Genomic DNA, 18040 nt, shown 5'->3' on the forward strand with positions numbered 1-18040 from the left:
AATGTGTGAAGCCTCTGACGTCTGTCAAAATAGTGACGTCGACGCTGGAAAAACAAAAACAAAAATGAATATAATTTTAATAGTTAAAGTCTTACTGTCTTTTAGACGAAAAGTGATTTTTTTATAAATTAATTTAGAAAAATGTGTTTTAAATTGCTCATTTCCACCGTCTCCTCTCTCCCTCCAGACCTCACCACGGGACAACAACACAACGAGCTTTGACGACAACGTTATGAGAAGACAAACAGCGGGAAAAAATGAGAGAGAGAAGAGATTTTAAGAACGTTTAATTTAATGAAAGAACAGTTTGATAAAAGTTATGTTGCTCACGGGTCACCTGTCATAGTATAACTAGCTTCTACTTGCGAAAGAGATTGTTTTGGTTTTTTTTGTTTTGTTTGTTTTTTGGAGATTTTGTCAGAGATTTATTCTTCCTTTGTGGTTTTTCTTTTCTTTCGTTTTCCTGGCCTTTTCCTGTTGTCAATGGAAACTTTTAAAATTGTAAATACAGTATATTATTTCGTCCTTAAAGAATATATTTTTTGCGAACTAAATAAATGTTATTATAGTCACTTACTATAGGAGAATTATGCCTGACTGGAAATTGTACATAATTGTTCAAATTTGATACAGAAAGTTTGGAAACAGCGGGATTTGTAGATGTTTTTTTTTTTTAAAACACATATCAGAAAAAATAAATATAATTTTATTGTTAATAATATCAATTTTTGTTATGAAGACATTACTGATAGAAAAATAAAATACATAAATATATAAAAATAATTTAATTTTATATGTAGGAAGCTGCTGCAAATATTGCAGAAATTAAAATGTAAATATATATATATATATATTTTTTTTAGGATCTGATGATGTAACATCTGTGCACCCGGTGTTTGGCCTTCCTTCGCTTTAATGTCAGATTATAACCCCACGGTGCCGCCACTGCTGCTTCTGAAATATGGATCAGAGAGCAGGAAAGGCCAGCAGCCAGTGTGGGGTTTGCGTAATCCTCGACGTTTACAGGTTCATGGATGGCGCGTGAAAAGGTCAGTATGGGTGAACAGGAAGTAAACAGTGTCTCGCCTCGTAAACAGCAGCTGAGAAGGAAAACAGTCAACAAAAAAAATTGCTTACATTTTTATTTAAGTTTTACAAACTTGAGTTTGACAAACTTGGGGTCATGACCCCTTATCAGGTCGCCTGGAATTTAAAATGGGGTTTGCCTGAAATATCTAGGAATTGATTAAAACAAATCACTGAATATTCAATATTTTACTAATATTTAACTAATTATAATTATTTTAAATCAAAAAATTTGACAAAAACTCATCTTCAAAGTCGCATCAACACAAACACAAACATGAACCTAACAACAACAGTCTAGCTAAAAACAAAACAGCAAACAAACAAACAAAAAACTATTAAAAACGAACGCATCACCAGTAGGTGGTGATCATGTATGTCTTCCTAACTTTAAACACAGATCCTGGGTCAGATCCACGTGTCCCTGATCAACAGCATAGGACGTCAGTTCACGAAGTCTGACCAACTGTCTTTCCCTGAAACGTTGTCCTCTTCTGATTGGATGGCCTTGTCCTTCTTCTCGGGATCTGACTCACCCAGTGCATTTCCCACTCTCTGTCACTCAAACTCTCGGTAGTTTTCCATCCTTGAAGCTTCGCTTTTATGATACAATCATTTCACTACTTGGTAATCATGAGGCACTAAGATTTTCACGTACATTTCACTTACAATTCAACACTTGTTTAAAGCTGATCTTCTTGGTCGGATTCGTAGTCATCGGCTGGAGCCATCAAAGGCAGTTGGTACAATAATACGGTTCCAAAGAGAGCGCGTACAAGGAATACAACCCATCCATGTTTTTGCTAGGCGTTACGGGGGAAAATTGGACAAATACTAAATTGATATGTCATTCCTTCTGAGGTGTTATGGGTTACTGCTGTATGTTGTCAGACAGTAGTCGATGGATTCGGTTGGTCGTATGGATATGGATTTCTCATCTTGAAGTTTCTAAGCGGAAAATGCGGTGATTATACGGATTGCTTAAAAGATATCAAATGATTATTAGAAAAAATTTAAAATAAAAATAAAGACCTTTGACCTGTAGACTATTGTATTTTGACTAGCAACACACTGACTCCAACAGTGTTTCCTAAACTTTTTTTTTCTGGGGACCCATATTTTATAAGACACAAACCTTCGCGACCCACGTCAATAGACATTAATCGTAAACTTCTGGGAAACATGATGTGAGACAAATCTCTTGCGACCCACCTGAGGGTCGCGACCCAGTCTTTGGGAAACAATGGACTGGAGTGAACAAGTATACCCCTTATAAGGTCCGTCCGTCCACCTTGGTTCTCACCACCTTCAGGAGGTCTCACTCCGCCGTGTGAGGTGTGTCTATATCAACTCAACTGCCTAGTTGATATATGCTACAACAGTGTGTGTTGTCGGTACCGCTAGCAGATGGTTCATTGCCACATTTTTTGTAATAGTTGTGCCACACCCGCTACGCGTCATTACACAGTGGGTGTCTGCTTTCTGCGGAGTGGAGTGTTACGTCAGCATCTGTCAGCAACGGCGTATTCCGTAGGTCTTGCCTGACCTTGACATGCGGCTCTCCTTCCCCCATGCTGCCTGCTATGTTGATGCCCTCATGCGCGAACGTAGGATATTTTTCTCGAAATCTCAAATTTCTGAAACACCACACCATTTACTTCCAAAAAAAAACGGCACAGAGAAGTCAGGGATCGCCAGATCTGCCGCGTTGGACAGACGCCGGTTGAGTTTCATGAAACTGTCTTCAGCTTCCACCGACCACTGTAACGCAGCGGTGAGGTCACGCGTGCCGTAGCTGTGAGGGGGCGCTGTAAGTTCCCCATAGGCTGGCACAGAAACTTCCATTTTGAAAATGCAACATCAGTGAAACCAACAATTATGGCTTTTGTTTAACAAGTAACACTTAGCGTAATTGTCAGTGAGATTTGAAATAGTTTCCTTGTATAAAGAGAAGCTTAAAAAAAAAAAGAAGATGGTTGTATCATATTAGTATTTCCTCACTGACATAAACGGAGGTTACAGTCTCCTCACATAATTTCCAAAATTTCATACCGTGCAAATTACACCTTATTTGTCTTTGTGTGTGTGAAGTGGTTTTCGGAGAAAAGCAAGTCTGCAGCTGGGACTTGTGTTTGTGTTTTCAGGCACTGCAGTGCCCCCCCCCTCCCCTCCCCCCTCTCTCTCCCTCCTCTCACTCCTTCAACTCTAAAGTCTGTCTATCATAATTCATTCACACATTGTTCTAGCCACTCTCCCACACATCTGTTTGCAGAAGGGGAGTCAGAGTCAATAAACAAGAGACGGAAAAAGCAAACTTGAGTCTGGAGAGAGCAAATGAGAGAGTGAGAGATGCTGCACCAAGAACTGTCATTGATGTGAGAACAGCATGGAAGGGGAGCTAGACACTTGAGGCCATTTTTAGTTCCTCTGCCAACTCTGACAGACTGCCATCAGTGCTACAGAGGAGGATATCAGCTGCCTTTCCTCTTGAATTAATTTCACTTTTTCGAACACTTCATCCCAGCCAGAATGATCCTCAAAGTATCCAAACAGTATAACAATGAAAAAAAGAAAAAAAAAAAAAACTTAAGCATTATAGGACTGGAAAATGCCAAGAAATTGCTGCGAAATCAACTACACAGTTGGTCCAAAACATTCTTTTTATAAAAGGAGTGAAAGCAGGTCAGCAAACCCAAAAGTACAGTGTAACTGAACTTAAAGTTGTGTTTTTTTAGTTTTGTCTGTGTTTTCTCTGTGATTTCTTTGTTTTGTCAGTGATTTGTCTGTGATTTTTCTGCGATTTGTCTGCGTTTTGTCTGCGTTTTGTCTGCGATTTGTCTGCGATTTGTCTGCGATTTGTCTGCGATTTGTCCGTCCCACTGCTATTTCCTTATCGCTCTCCCTCTCTTCACACACACACGACCCACTCACCCTTCTTCTCCCCTGCCCCGTGTGTTCTTCTTCACACTCCTTACACTTTTACCTAATCCCCGTCATTAAATATACATGTATATGAACCTCCAGTCACCTGAATGGACTTGTTTAAGGCCCCTACTGGATGAGAGAGTGCCCGGCTTAACGGATGGGCCCTCGTGTGCGCGTCTCTCTCCCCTTTGGAGAGACACTGCATGGGGTGAATCGCCTGCCAGTTACCCTTTCCTCCACCGTCTACCCCTGCCTTTCCTCTGCCACACAGAGATAATCAGGCTCACGTAAAGACGACGTGCTCTTTTGACAGTTATCAGCTCATCAGTGATCCCATCAGGCCCCAATCTCCCATTGTTTGCCCCTCAAAGTGTATTAAATCTGCTTGTGCAGAAGAGAGGGGGGGGGGGGGGGGGGACGTGCTCTTTATCCTGCCAATCAATCCTTACATTCCTGCCACTGTTGCCATGGCCTGGGGTCAGAGGTCGTGAAAACAGAGAGCATGATCTGGCTCAGGCAGAAAGGCAGAGTGTTAAAAGGGAGGGTGGGGGGACACTCTGTGCATTTGCCCCTATTGGTCAGTCAACGCAGGGGGTAAGTGTAGACAAGTTGGGACTCTATAGCCCCCGCTGCGAAGGCCATCCGTAGAGAAATGACAAGTAGAGAGGAGAGGAGATGAGAAAGAGAGGGGCGAAGGCGAAGAAAGAGGCCAAGAGAGTTGTCCGTGGAGAAAGGACGAGAAACAGATGAAGGGTGGGACGGGGGTTTATTTGTCAAATAGGCTTTGCTCCGCTTGACCTCTAGGGGGCTAGAAGAAGAGCCTGACAAACCCAAAGAAGTCGTGAACATTTTTTTTCAAAATATTAACATTTCGTACGGCGTGAAACAAACTCCGAGTCTCCCGATCTCTTTCTCGGACCCTGCGTCCCGCTTCGGGTACGGGGGTTTGTGCGCATCTCAGCCGCTGAGCTCTTAATTTGAAATGTAAATGTACCTCCCCGTTTGCAATAAAGTTAATACACGCCATGGCAGGATAACAGGGCAGCGGGTTAAATCTGTTGTCGTTTTGTCAAAAGAATAATTTTCCGTGATCAAATGTTTGGATATCATAGGGAAGGTGCGCCATTCACTGTTCCTCTATAGGGATTAGTGGAATTAAACACACACACAAAGGCAAAGTATCAAAACTCATGGGTAATTCCGCAAGTGTCACAATACTGAGTTTAGCGAGGGCCGAGTTTATTGTTGCGTTGCAGCTGCAGGCGCCGCGTAGACCAATAGCAAACACTGTCAATGGCTGTAAAAGGAGACAAATTTAATATACAGGGGTGAAAAAAAACACACACAACAAATGCTATGAAAAAGAAGGGGGAGTCGAGGGCGGGGGGGTGAGTCTTTTCTCCCGTTTGACCATTCATAGGTATAATCTGAGGGACGGATCAGATTAGGGCAGTGGGTTAGGGTTGGTGGGTGAGTGTGCGCATCGCTGGCTCCTTTCAGTCTTTTTGAAACAATGTTTATCCTTCGGTTTGTTATAGCGTAGCAACTTAGCTTAGCGATGAGCTGTTTGAGTACCGGGAGGGGGGGGACGAAGGACTTGCTGCGCCTTTGTTTCCAGACTGAATTATTATTGTCCGAAAACAGAAAGCTACACAAAATGAATTCATATGTGGTCCGGCTTTGTACAAGTGTGAAAAAAAAAATCGGTTTAATGTTTGACGTTCTTGGTTCAAACCTGTTTACACAGTCTAAACAAACTGGCTGGACTCGGCGGTAGTTTGGTGTGAGAACTTTGGGTTGATAACTGAGCGACATGTTTGATACGGTGATTAGGGTTTTGATACATTTTTGACTGTCTGCCTACTCGGCGTCGAAGAGGTGAGTGGAGCACCTGGTGGCTCATTATCATTTAAAGGTAAAGGCACAGACACTGGCTGTCAATCTTTCATTTTTGCTTTTATTCCACAAATATTTTAAATAACTTACAACCGTATTGTATATCTGTAGATAGATAGATAGATGGATGGATGGATGGATGGATGGATGGATGGATGGATGGATGGATGGATGGATGGATGGATGGATGGATGGATAAATAAATATATACGTACCAAGTAACTTGTAATAATATACCACAATAAGTATGTTTTATATAAGTGTATTTATATACTTGATAAATACATATATGCATATTGTCAATAATACTGAGTAACCTATGAGTATTGTGGTACAAATACTGCAGGAAAAGACACAGACTGTTGCCTTAAACCTCGTGCCACTGCGAAGGCTGTCGTCCACTCTGTGGATAATGACAGACTCAGTCTCTGGGGTCACATATCTTAACAGTGTAATTACACATGAGATCGAGGCATTGACTTACACACACACACACACACACACACACACTATCATTCTGACATGTGTGTGTGTGCAACCGGCAACTGTTTTATGAGTCTTCATTCATCCGCCCAAGTCCTTAAGGATAATAGAACTTAATGGAGTATATTAACCCTGTCCAGCTTGCACCCGCCCCCTCCTCCCACCTCAGTATGAGCATGTGTGTGTGTGTATGTGTGTGTGTGCAACCGGCAACTGTTTATCTGCGACGGCATACACACATACACAGCCGAGGAGCTAAGATCTGGTTTCCCCACTGTCACAGATGCTTACCCGCCTCTCCATTAGCGCTGTGATTGGAGTGGACGGAGAAAAACCAACATCCACGTTCCCACAGGGGCAATCTGAGGAAATTATTGCCCCCCCGCTCCTTCCCCTGAGAGCGCCATCTCGGCAGAAAGCGGCATTTAATCAACAGCTATCATATACAGCTCACTGTCAACTGCATGCCATTAGTTTTTCAAGGATTTATTGAGTGCCGGTACTTGAGGCAAGCAAAATGTGGTCATTTATGGAAGAAAAAAAAAAAAAACAGGATTTCACAGCTTTAGTAATTTAAAATTACAGATAAATAAAAATAAATAAATAATAGATAAGTTAAACTTAAGATCTTCTGCTGTGGATATTTAGAAATATAATCTATAATAATAATAATAATAATAATAATATGTATTATATAATACTATATAATAAAAATAACAATCATTAGTAGTAATAGTAGTAGTAGTAGTCCTGTTCGTCTGCAGACGCATTGGTACGAGATGACACACACACACACACTCACACACACACACACAGGCGCTAGCATGTAGGGATGAAAACACACTCACCTTGGCTCCTCACTGCTCAGATGGGCTGGGCCGTCGTTCACTGGGCTCCATCCTCGCTCGTCCTGTTCCTGTCCTGCTCCTTCTGTCTCTGCAGACGAGCTGTGTGTCACCACAGAGAGGGGGGAGAGAGAGAGAGAGAGAGAGAGAGAGAGAGAGTGAGCGAGCACTTGGCTTGCCTTCATGAATATCAGCGGCACCACCAGCATCCCTCCCCCTCTCCCTTAGTGTTGTAGGTGTTATTAATTTGAGATTGTATTTGTATATGTTGTAGTTCCTATATGCGCCACAAGAGGGCGCCTAAGATCTTACTAAGTGAGACGCAGTCATTGTAGGCACTAATCTCAGGAGTTTCATATATGGTAAAATGGGACAGGATTTTACTGAAAAGCAGAGGTTCTTTTCTAAAATAAATGCTAATCACCCTTAGCATTGTCTCACACATTAGTTTATTGAATTTAGTTTCATCGTTTGGAATAAAACTGAACTCTGTCTGTCTCTCCTGGGTTAATCAGCTTCATCACTCTCACCTGTGTGCTGTGACTCTCTGTTAATCAGTCTCACTCGTCCTGATTAATTTGTTTTTGGAATATATGAACAAAAACTGAACATCATCTCTCTAGTGCTGTATGTTGGGTCCCGTCTACTTCCTGGTTTTACTAAATGTAACACGTTTATTTAGAGCAAATACATTCTTCTGTCAACATCTTCTGGATACTTTCAGGTAGTAAATTATTTCCTGCTTTGTAAGTTATTTGTGTGCTCTTACATATAACCAGATCCTTGAATTTATCGATTTAAGATTTACATGACTAACTGTCTAAATTGGTAACCGCTTTACTTTATTACATTTCTGTCAGCAAATATCCCTTGAAACTAAATCAAATCACTTGCAGTTTTTGCAAATATCCCTTAAAACTAAATCAAATCACTTGCAGTTTTTAATTTTTTTAATTAATACATTTGTGTTGCCATTTGCATGTGAACACTGTTTTAGTTTAAAGAAGATTTAAATCCTTTAAATCTTAGAAACTGTGTGTTTATTTAGACCAGGGGTGTCAAACATATGGCTCGCGGGCCAAATCTGGCCCATCAGGAGGGTTCGTTCTGGCCCGCTTGATAAATTTTGAAAGCGAACAAAAGAACAAACACTTCATGTTGATAATGTTTTTGTCAAATTATATTTCATTAAATATGAAGATGTATCTAGTACACTAGTACTTCTTTACATTTACTTATTATTATTTATAGGTATCATTACATATGATGGGAAGTGCATCCATCCAAATATTTATATTTTTTATGTAAAATTTAAAAAAAGACTCCGACTATCGGAAGAAGACCTGTGAAAATTCCGGATGTTCAAAAGACAGAATAAAAGTGAGTTTGAATGAAATACCGTCGGAGTTGCGATGTTAGTGGACAGATAGAGATTGAGACAGGCGATCAGTGTGGGGACTTAAGGTAGGTCATTGTGTTTGTTAAAGGCTCTATCGGTCCCCGCGGACTGAGGCTCCAACAGCTGAATAATGTATGTCCGCTCACGGGGTAATGAAGTGGAAGTGATGGGGGAGAATACGGCCCGGCCTCCCAGGGCTCGGCGCACAACTGTACACACTCTTAAGAGCTGCCTGTAGCCTGAACCTGTCTCCCTCTCCTCCCCTGCCTTTCCCCGCACACATCCCTCTCTCCTGCACACACACAGAGCGCAGCAGCTAAGAGGGTTAGCTTGTCTCTTTTCCTGCGTCCTACATCATTAATGAAGAGGATCAGGACATTTATAGTGGCTCGCTCAGAGTGGAGCAGCCTCAGATCTGAAGCTCTAATTATACCTGAGCAGAGACACTGGGAAGAGAAGAGAGTGTGACAATGGCTGCTGCTCAGTGCTTCCACACATACAGTACGATGTGTCCTGGTTTGCACTTGGTCCTGGTTGGAGCGCTGTTGGGGTGCTGAGAAATGAACTACACCCTGCGTTGGACGCAGAGGTCCGCCTTCATTACCCATGATTCTTAATAACCACAATTTTCTGCACTATTTTTATCCTTTGGCTGGGTTTGCGACTTATACTCAGGTGCGACATATATATTAAAATATATAGCCACTAGAGGGCACTCTAGGCTTGTGTACCAGTATCGGCTACTCCTGTACCACTGAAAATCTACGTTTGTTATTTTCACACTGATAACCACTAGAGTTACAATGGCGGAACTATAATTTATTGTGTTACGAAATAGTCGTTTTTTTTAACATGTTCTGATAGGATTGTCATTTCATTTAGCATCAACACCTTGGTAAAATAGTACATTTCTAAAAAATACTAAAAAATGTAATTAAGTAAAAGTATCATTACTTTGCTGAAATTCTACTCAAGTAAAAGAATGAGTACCCATTTAATTTAATATACTCGAGTAAAAGTAAGTGGCAGAGGCCATGTTTGGTGTTCTGGTCTTTTTCTGACACAGTGCAGCCCGATGTCCGAGGCTACTACATTAGCATTAGCATTACAGTTCAATCTGAATGTTGGAAGAACAGAATAAGAATGCTTTTCCTTCTCTCTGGTTTTTACCTTGTGCTCTTGAAATGAAAGATTGATGTGCGGGGCTTGAGATCGGAAAGATATAATCACGGTCTAACAAACACGGGGCTCTGAGAAATATATACTAGAGCGATGCTATAAATATATAAACACATGATATATTAATATATAAGCGGTCCATTGAATATTCAAAAAGATGGAAATACTATAATTTGCGCACTTCCGATGCGTGGATTCTTGTCTTTCTTCTCAGGAGAACGAACGTCAGCTTGGAAGTTTCTTGCGGCCTCTGCTCGGAGATCAGTACCGTGTTTTATGTATTGCACGTAAACTATGTGAAACACAATCTTGTTCATTGTCACTTGCAGCACAAAAACGCCGTTCTCCTTGAGTGACGCGTGTTTTGTGCGAGGACGTGCAAAGGCGGCGTGGAAAGATAACTTCATTTCTGAGCCTTGAGCACAGATGAGGTTAAGACAGTTAGTCCATGTTCGGCGTATGAGCGCCTTTCACGGGACAAATGGAATGTCAATCAAGTACTTGTACACAGATGCTGCCTCTCCGGTGGGGGCTCCGGGATGCTTTCTGGTGATGCAGCCCTGTTGTTCCACCCTTACTCTGGGTGCACTGGGAATATTTGTCCTTTCAGCCCATAACTTCACATCGTTTGATTTCAGATCCCCTTGGCTATTAATGATTTCTTCTGCTCTCTCAGTTAGATCTTTATATTTTTCCTCCGCTCACAAGTAAAGTATTTTTTATCTAGCAACAAATCCAATGTCCCGGTCTTTAAAAGATGCTTGACTCTGGAAAGGGTAACATCACAACATTCAACATTTTATCAAAATCAGAATCTGAAAAGTTTTTATTGTATATATGTAAACATCATACAAACAAATACACATACACGCCAACACAAACATGTATATATGTATGTATTTATGTATATATGCAAAATGCACTATTACCGCATTATTTACGGCAGGGGTGTCAAACATATGGCCCGTGGGCCAAAACCAGTCCGCTGGGGGGGTCAATCTGGTCCACTTAATGAATTTTGAAAATGAAAAAAAACTATGTATATTTACTCATATAAACTGAATATATAAAAAATTTAAAACTTCTGGGTTCGAGCCCCATAGTTCGAACTACATACTCAATGGCGCCCCCCTCCTGTGAGTTTTTACCCTAATTTCCGGAAGGTAATCCCCAAGGGACCACTAACGTTCTATCTATGTGTTCCCTATAGACCTTCACTTCATTTCTTGAGGGCAAATAAAGCTGTATTTGATAAAAAAAATAATAAATAAATAAATAAACAAACAGGACAAGCCATTCATTTGTTCCTTTAATAATGTGCCTTAAATTCCCTCACTCATGAATATGTGGGTGAGATGACAGGGAGATTTCTCCGACGTGACAACTTATCGAAACTACAGGGCAACACCATTATGCTAATGCTAGGTTGTAGTCATCAATCATCCGGTGCCGATGTGGCGTCAACGTGTCACGTCACCGATCTCTCCCTCAGGCCATAGTGCGTACTGGTACACAAGGAAGTGTGCGCTCTTTATGTGTATTGGAAAACTGCATTGACTTCCTTTAATGGGCAGAACTTGAGAAAAATAATTGTTTTTACTATAGCCAGTTAGGGCCTGCTAATCCGTGCTGAACTAAGTGTAACTTGAATTTTTATTGTATTATTTATTATTAAATTATTATTAAATTATTATATTTATTATTATTATTATTTATATTATTATTTATTATTTTTATTATTTATTTATTATTTTCGTCATTAAAAAGGTAATTAAATTAAATCTACTTCCGGTAACTACTTCCTGTTTAATCTGGATCACGCTTTGAGAGTGATTTAAATAACATTTATTGTTCCTGTCAAACGTGTGCGGTGTATAATTTATGTGTTTAAGTGTAGATACTATTATTTTGGAATTTATTTTATTTTCCGTACCGTTTCGATACACACACATGCACTTGGGTAATTAATCACACCCTCAAAACACCTGGGGGCAGTCACGTGCAGCCTGCGGTATGAAGTTGTGGGGTCGCACATGTTCATTTACGTGAAACATGTCACTTATGCTGTCGGGGCGGGTGGTGGGGGAGAGAGGAGAGCATCTCTTAGAAGAGTTTCTTCATCGTGTTATGAACCAAGGACCGCACAGTCCGCGCCGACGTCACAGAGACGCGCCTTAAAGCTGAGACGCGCCTCACGGTGGGATGAATGGTTTGATCATAAGGCACGCAGACGCTGTCGTCGGATCGTAGCCCGTCACTACAGAGCGGAAGCTGCAGCCGCAGCTGCCAGGACACTGATGGTGACACAGCAGGCAGGTGGAGAACTTACTTCTTGGACTGTGTGACTGCGTAGTCTTAAAAAAAAAAACAGAACCGTGCGTAAAGGTCCGCGCGTCTCCGTTTGGATGGATGGAGTGAAATGCGGGTTTTTACGCATGGAAAGTTGATCAAGGAGAACTCGAGCAAACGTTACAGAGCCGCGTGTTTTCCTCTCCTGTCTCCTGTGATTTTGTGATTCGAGCCATGGCTTATTCTCAGCTGGGATACTCCTGTCCAACCACACCACAGGTATTTATACTTTTATTTTATTGTATTTCATTTTAGAGATTATGAGTTACTGGAACATTTAGACAATGAAGTGACGTTCTTGATTTATCAACAAAAAAAAAATCACAAATATTCTTAGCTTGCTTAAATTGCCAATATAAACACTTTAACATTTATATATTTTTTAAATATATTTTTAAATATGTTATATATTTTTATATATTTTTAAATTTATTTTTAAATATATTTTTAAGTATGTTATCTTTCCATATTTTATTTTATTTTTTGTGATTTCTTTCGAAGTCTTGCAAGAAGAGACGCACTGACTTTATTGTGATTTTTCTCGTGGAAGTTCCTGACGACCTCCAACTCTCTGGTTGGTTGTCTAGACTCGGCAACTTTTCCGTCTCACGCTGCGCTGCACTCCCCGGGTCACCAGGTCACCAACGGCCCCGGCGTCGGAGTCTACAGCGGCCCGTATGTGAAGAGCCAAGGCTACTACAACACACGGCCAAGCGATGCCTCGGCTCTTTATTCCAGAGTGAGACTCTTTTACTGCTGTGTGGAGTTGTTTGAGCTAAACGTATAGCTAAATATATATATGAAAGTGTATTTTGTGTTTCAGGGGCCGCCGGAAGCCACGGATGGAGCTTCATCTGTGTATGTGGAAACATCTCAGGGTGCTGCCTACTACCCCTATGAACACACCTTTGGACAATATACTAATGAAAAATATGGGTAAGTCTTGTAATATATAGTATATTATCTCTACAGCAGCTATTCATGAGTGATAAATATATAGTAAATATAAAAACAGAGGGCTAATGCCGCATAAGAAGATCGGGATCTACCAGTAGATTACAGAGAGATCACTGGTAGATAATGAACAAATAAATTAAAATAAATATAAACATATATATGTACATATATTTATAGATACATATATATAATTCTACAGGGTGTGTGTGTAGTAGTGACCATATACTGTAAGAATTGAATCTCATTGTGTCATAGAGATGCATGCATTTAATCAGCACGCCGACATATATTGTATGTATAAAGTATGTTCAGTTTATATGAATATATATATATTTATCCTTTTCAGTGCAGATCACTTTAGTGTGGTCATTTGAAAAGTAGCTCCTAAGCCCAAAAAGTGTGGAGGGGTGATGACTCGACGGGCCACATTTGGCCCACGGGCCTTGGGTTTGACACAAGCACCATAGAATTTTCTGAATTTTAAAATGTTCTTAATGACTTCTGTTCCAAAGGTATTCAGGCTCAGATAGTGCTTCGCGCCGTAAGAATGCAACGCGGGAGACCACCAGCACCCTGAAGACCTGGCTGCAGGAGCACCAGAAGAACCCGTACCCCACGAAGGGAGAGAAGATCATGTTAGCCATCATCACCAGGATGACCCTCACACAGGTGCCCGGCATCTAGAATGAGATTTGAAATATCGGATCATTTCTATTCCTGTCGTCACCATCTCCGACTCTCCAACTCTCTTTTCTTCAGGTGTCCACGTGGTTTGCCAACGCACGCAGAAGGCTGAAGAAAGAGAACAAGGTCACATGGTCGCCGAGGGCCTCTAAGGGGTCAGACGATCGAGGGTGTGACGATGACAGCGATGAAGCTGAGAAAACATTTGACACGCGCGATGACACCGAGCGGCCTGGTAATCACGACTAAATCTGCCACTCGTTACATTAGCTTTTTTTTTACGTGATAATAGGCGATGTTATTTTCAGAGGTGGAAAGGAACACATTTACTAAATGTACTCATGTTACTGTAATTGAGTAGCTAAGTAATTGAGTAACCAAGTAACTTTTACTCAAAGTAAGCTAAGTAATTAAGTAACCAAGTAACTTTTACTCAAAGTAAATTTCAAATAAAACCGTTTTTACTTTCACTCGAGTACATTTTTAGATGGGTACATTTACTTGAGTAGAATTTAAGCAAAGATACTTCTACTCGATTACATTTTTTAGTACTTTGTCCGCCTCTGGTTGTTTTGCAGAACAGCAGAGTGCAGGCCTTCAGAGTGATCTGGAAGACTTTGACCTGTTGGATTCGGACACGTCTGACAGCGAACCGAAGCCGCGATTCTTGCCTGAGGACGAGGACGCAAACCCGAACTCGGACTTCGTAGAGATGGAACTCGCGCGACAAACTTCCTCAAACCGTAACGAGACTTCAACGCTGACAGCAATTCAGTACCAGAACGCCCCCTTCTATCCAAATCTAGACATTGAAAACGCAAACGCTTTAGATGCTAGCGAGCATCCAGAATACCCGTCCTGTATGTTGTCATCCACCGGATCCTCCTCGCCTGTCTACCCGCTAAGCATGGCGCTGACGAAGGTCGAGAGGCGGCAGGAATCGCCAGTTGCTACGCTTAGAGAATGGGTGGATGGAGTGTTTCCCGGGAATGATGACGCAAAACAAAAGACCTGATTAATCCTGAAAAATCCGCACGGTCGACATCTACCGTGACGTCCAGACCATGGCGTTTTAAAGATATTAAAAACTGCTGCACTGCATTTGGTCGATGTGACCATTTGACTCTTTGCTAAACGATTTCCTTTCACATCATGCGAACCTTTCTGTAACGTACACTGCAACTAAAGGACGCAAAGTCCTTTTTATATTCAGCGTAAAAGGGGCTAGGTTTACGAAGTCCACCGCCTACTGTGTTACGGGGTTACGTCGCCATCTACCAAAAATGTATTCTGAAAAGTTCGACATATGGCGTTAAAACTGTTACATCGTAACACAGCGCTATACGCCCCAAGATGGCTTTGTTTACATTTGCCAGTTGTGCTACATTCACTTGCTTCAGTTTTTGTTGTTTTGTTGTGGGAATTTTCTGCCCTTCATTACGACTCCCAGGCATAAGTCAGTACTCTTCTAATGTTTTACGTTTTTGATTACGATGTTGCCGCTGCGTTAGCGCAGGCGAGTGACATAGCTACTTATGTACAGCATGTGTGTTACAACCTAGCTACGTACTCCGACGTAAGTCGAGGACCCTCTGTATTCAGACACTTGTGTAACTATACGCAATTTCAACGTTTTGCTATACACACATACACGTTAAAAAATACACAGTCTTGCAGACTTGCACTTTCGCTAACACCTGCACCGCAGTAAAATGAAGGGTGTATTCTTTAGCATGACGAAGCGTTACCGTATCACTACGCTACATTCTACCGCTATCAGTTTAAATGTTAAATGCTGTTGATGAATAGTGTGATATACCGTGGGTGTGTTTGTGTTTTGAGAAGGTGAAGGGGGAGTTGGTGGTAGTCGGCCGTGACTAATGGAAACACACAGAGGAGGCTACTGCTAAATTGTTAAATCGATGCCTCTTCCACTTCAGCGCCAGATAGAACCGCAATCAGCGATGCGTCCCTTTTCATTAGGAAGCTTTTGACTCGGTCAACCTGGGACTGCGAAACGGTCCCCTGTATAGGAAATACTTTAATAAACCACCAAAGTACTTTTATGTACCAATGTCTAAGTGAGTATGTATTTCTGGCATGCGATACGAAAACAAAAAATGTTTCAAAGACACAATGTTTTGTCATAGAAATGTTCAAAATAACACAGAAAAGTGCAGTGACATGTTTTGGCCACTGTTTTTTTTCCAGCTATTTTATTTATTTATTTTTTTAAATTAAGGAACGGTGATTAAGTATTTATCAGAACAGAGGAAAGATTTGCCTGGGCTTTGTATGGAATTGACAATTTCGGATTAAATAATTCAGGACAAATTCAACCGAGAATTCCATTCTTTTTCCCGCCTTATAAATAAGTAAAATTTAAAGTGATAAATAATGACATCTCGGTGAAGTTTTTGGTCCTTTTGTTCCTTCTGTGCTCCCATGTTATGTCTCGAAACTCATTTTCTCATATCATACACTTTATTTATGAAAATAAAGCCATGCCATGTACGAGCTGCAGCAAAACATATTTGTTGAACTTAGGTTTTAAACAGTGACAAATTTAAGAATAAAAGCTAAAGATATTATTAGTCACTGAGAAAAATATCTACTTTTTTTAAATGCCGTATGTTGACGATAAAGTATTTTTTATATGTTATATACTGCATATGTAAGTTCAAAAATACTGCATGGAGCAACGTAAACACAGGGCATGCAGTAATGTCTTATTTCTACGACATACGTTATTTTTGGTCCTCTTCGTAATAGTCGCAGATGTTAAAACTGAAGGACTGTCAGGTGAGACTCAAAAGGCTCAGCACTGAATGAAGTATTCTCACCTTTAGCTGTTCGAGACATGACAAGAGACACGTCTCCGGGGTCGAGAGCACACAGGGAATAACTGCAAAAGTACACGCTATATATAAACCGGGCCCAATTACAAACACTCTACCGTACCATACCTCCATGCACCAGGAATCACCCCTTTGTTAGAGCCAAAAAAATAAAAATAATATTCATTGATATTTTACAAAAATGCCTGTTTAATTTTTTTTTTCTATTGATATTTTACAAAAAAAAAATTTTTTTCCTGTGACAGTGACAGAAATCTCCATCATTTATTTACGTCTACTTCGTAGTGGCTTAATCGCCGAATCCATTTGCAGTATGTTTGGCGTAGATCAGAGAGACGTCTGTGTTATGTTCAATGACAGTTTACTTTCACACCTTTTTGTCACCATTTGCCGTGGAGAAAAATGGAAAGCGCTACCGAAACGCCTGGGGCTAGTTTTGAGTTTCAAGCTTAAAAAAAAAGGAACGTTCAAGCAGAATCTAATGTCGGAATTTTCTCTGAAATTTCTCCCCTAGAAACGGCAACAAGTTGGTGATCGTACCGGAAGAATACGTCATAACGCGCTATATGCAGACGACATCTTTATCTACATTCGCCGGTTGTACGTCATACGTTGGGCTGTGCTACATTCGCTTTCTTTTGTTTGTGTTGTTTTTTTTTTGGGTACAGTACTTCTCAAATAGTGGGGTGGGCCCCCCTGGGGGGCGCGCGGCGAGGTGCCAGTGGGGTCATAAGGGGCTTTCAGTGGAATATGCCACGCTGGACTGATAACAAGCCTCCAGCCACTAGGTGGCAGCAACTCATACAGATTGTACAGGCGACAGTCAATCATCAGGTGATGGAGTTTCACTACTATTCTGGGATGTCCCCGTAGGAACAATGGACAGATTCAAATGACTTAACTCTGCATTGTCTGTCTGACACCCATTTTCCTTCCAATGGCGAGGCGGTCGCCCACAGCCGCACACACACAAACACTGCCACATACACATTTACTTAAAGCTTAGTCTCTCGTCACACACACTTTGGTTTTCCAGAGCTATCAAAGCGCCGAGTGCCAACTCTCTCCTCCAAAAACTGTCGCATGTCGACAGAGGTGTCTCGTTCCCTGCGGTAACCCCTCACAGCTCCTGGCACCAGAACAAGTCATTATTTCCATGGTAAAGGTCAGACGCTCTGTCACCTGACTCTGAAGTGGCACTCAGCATAGACCCCCCCTCTACCCCTCTGTCCCAAAGACAACGACCAAAGGTCAGTTTTCTGTTTTGCCTCTCATAGAGCGAGTGTGAATTTGAGGTAGACCGGCTGCTCCCAGATCAGCAGACGCTTCTCTCTCTTTTTTTTTTTTTTTTTTTTGGTCAAAGTGGTTTTCAGCACAAA

The 18040-nt window shown here is 41.2% G+C and overlaps 2 protein-coding genes across 2 annotated transcripts in view; both read left to right on the forward strand.

The window, feature by feature from the left end:
* Positions 1 to 648, forward strand: part of irx1b (iroquois homeobox 1b) — a 3978-nt gene extending 3330 nt beyond the window's left edge. Inside the window, exon 5 of the mRNA XM_008331240.3 lies at positions 188 to 648. Within this exon, the coding sequence (XP_008329462.1) occupies positions 188 to 236 (49 nt within the window). The 3' untranslated portion in view covers positions 237 to 648. The remainder of the gene's footprint in view (positions 1 to 187) is intronic.
* An 11240-nt stretch (positions 649 to 11888) lies between these two features.
* Positions 11889 to 16499, forward strand: irx4b (iroquois homeobox 4b). Its single transcript, XM_008331241.3, has 6 exons — positions 11889 to 12381; positions 12713 to 12901; positions 12986 to 13098; positions 13632 to 13788; positions 13879 to 14038; positions 14382 to 16499. Exons 1-6 carry the CDS (start codon positions 12337 to 12339, stop codon positions 14816 to 14818), a joined length of 1101 nt encoding a protein of 366 aa, XP_008329463.1. The 5' UTR covers positions 11889 to 12336; the 3' UTR covers positions 14819 to 16499.
* The last annotated feature ends 1541 nt before the right edge of the window (positions 16500 to 18040 follow it).

The sequence above is a fragment of the Cynoglossus semilaevis genome, chromosome 18 (genome assembly GCF_000523025.1).
Source record: "Cynoglossus semilaevis isolate Cse_v1.0 chromosome 18, Cse_v1.0, whole genome shotgun sequence".
NCBI lineage: Eukaryota > Metazoa > Chordata > Actinopteri > Pleuronectiformes > Cynoglossidae > Cynoglossus > Cynoglossus semilaevis.

Bases quoted from the DNA above. Each gene is read 5' to 3' on its own strand.
- irx4b (XM_008331241.3), top strand. From the start codon at position 12,337: ATGGCTTATTCTCAGCTGGGATACTCCTGTCCAACCACACCACAG. The intron at 12,902-12,985 runs GTGAGACTCTTT...TTTGTGTTTCAG, and splicing joins CCTCGGCTCTTTATTCCAGA to GGGCCGCCGGAAGCCACGGA. The intron at 13,099-13,631 runs GTAAGTCTTGTA...TCTGTTCCAAAG, and splicing joins TATACTAATGAAAAATATGG to GTATTCAGGCTCAGATAGTG.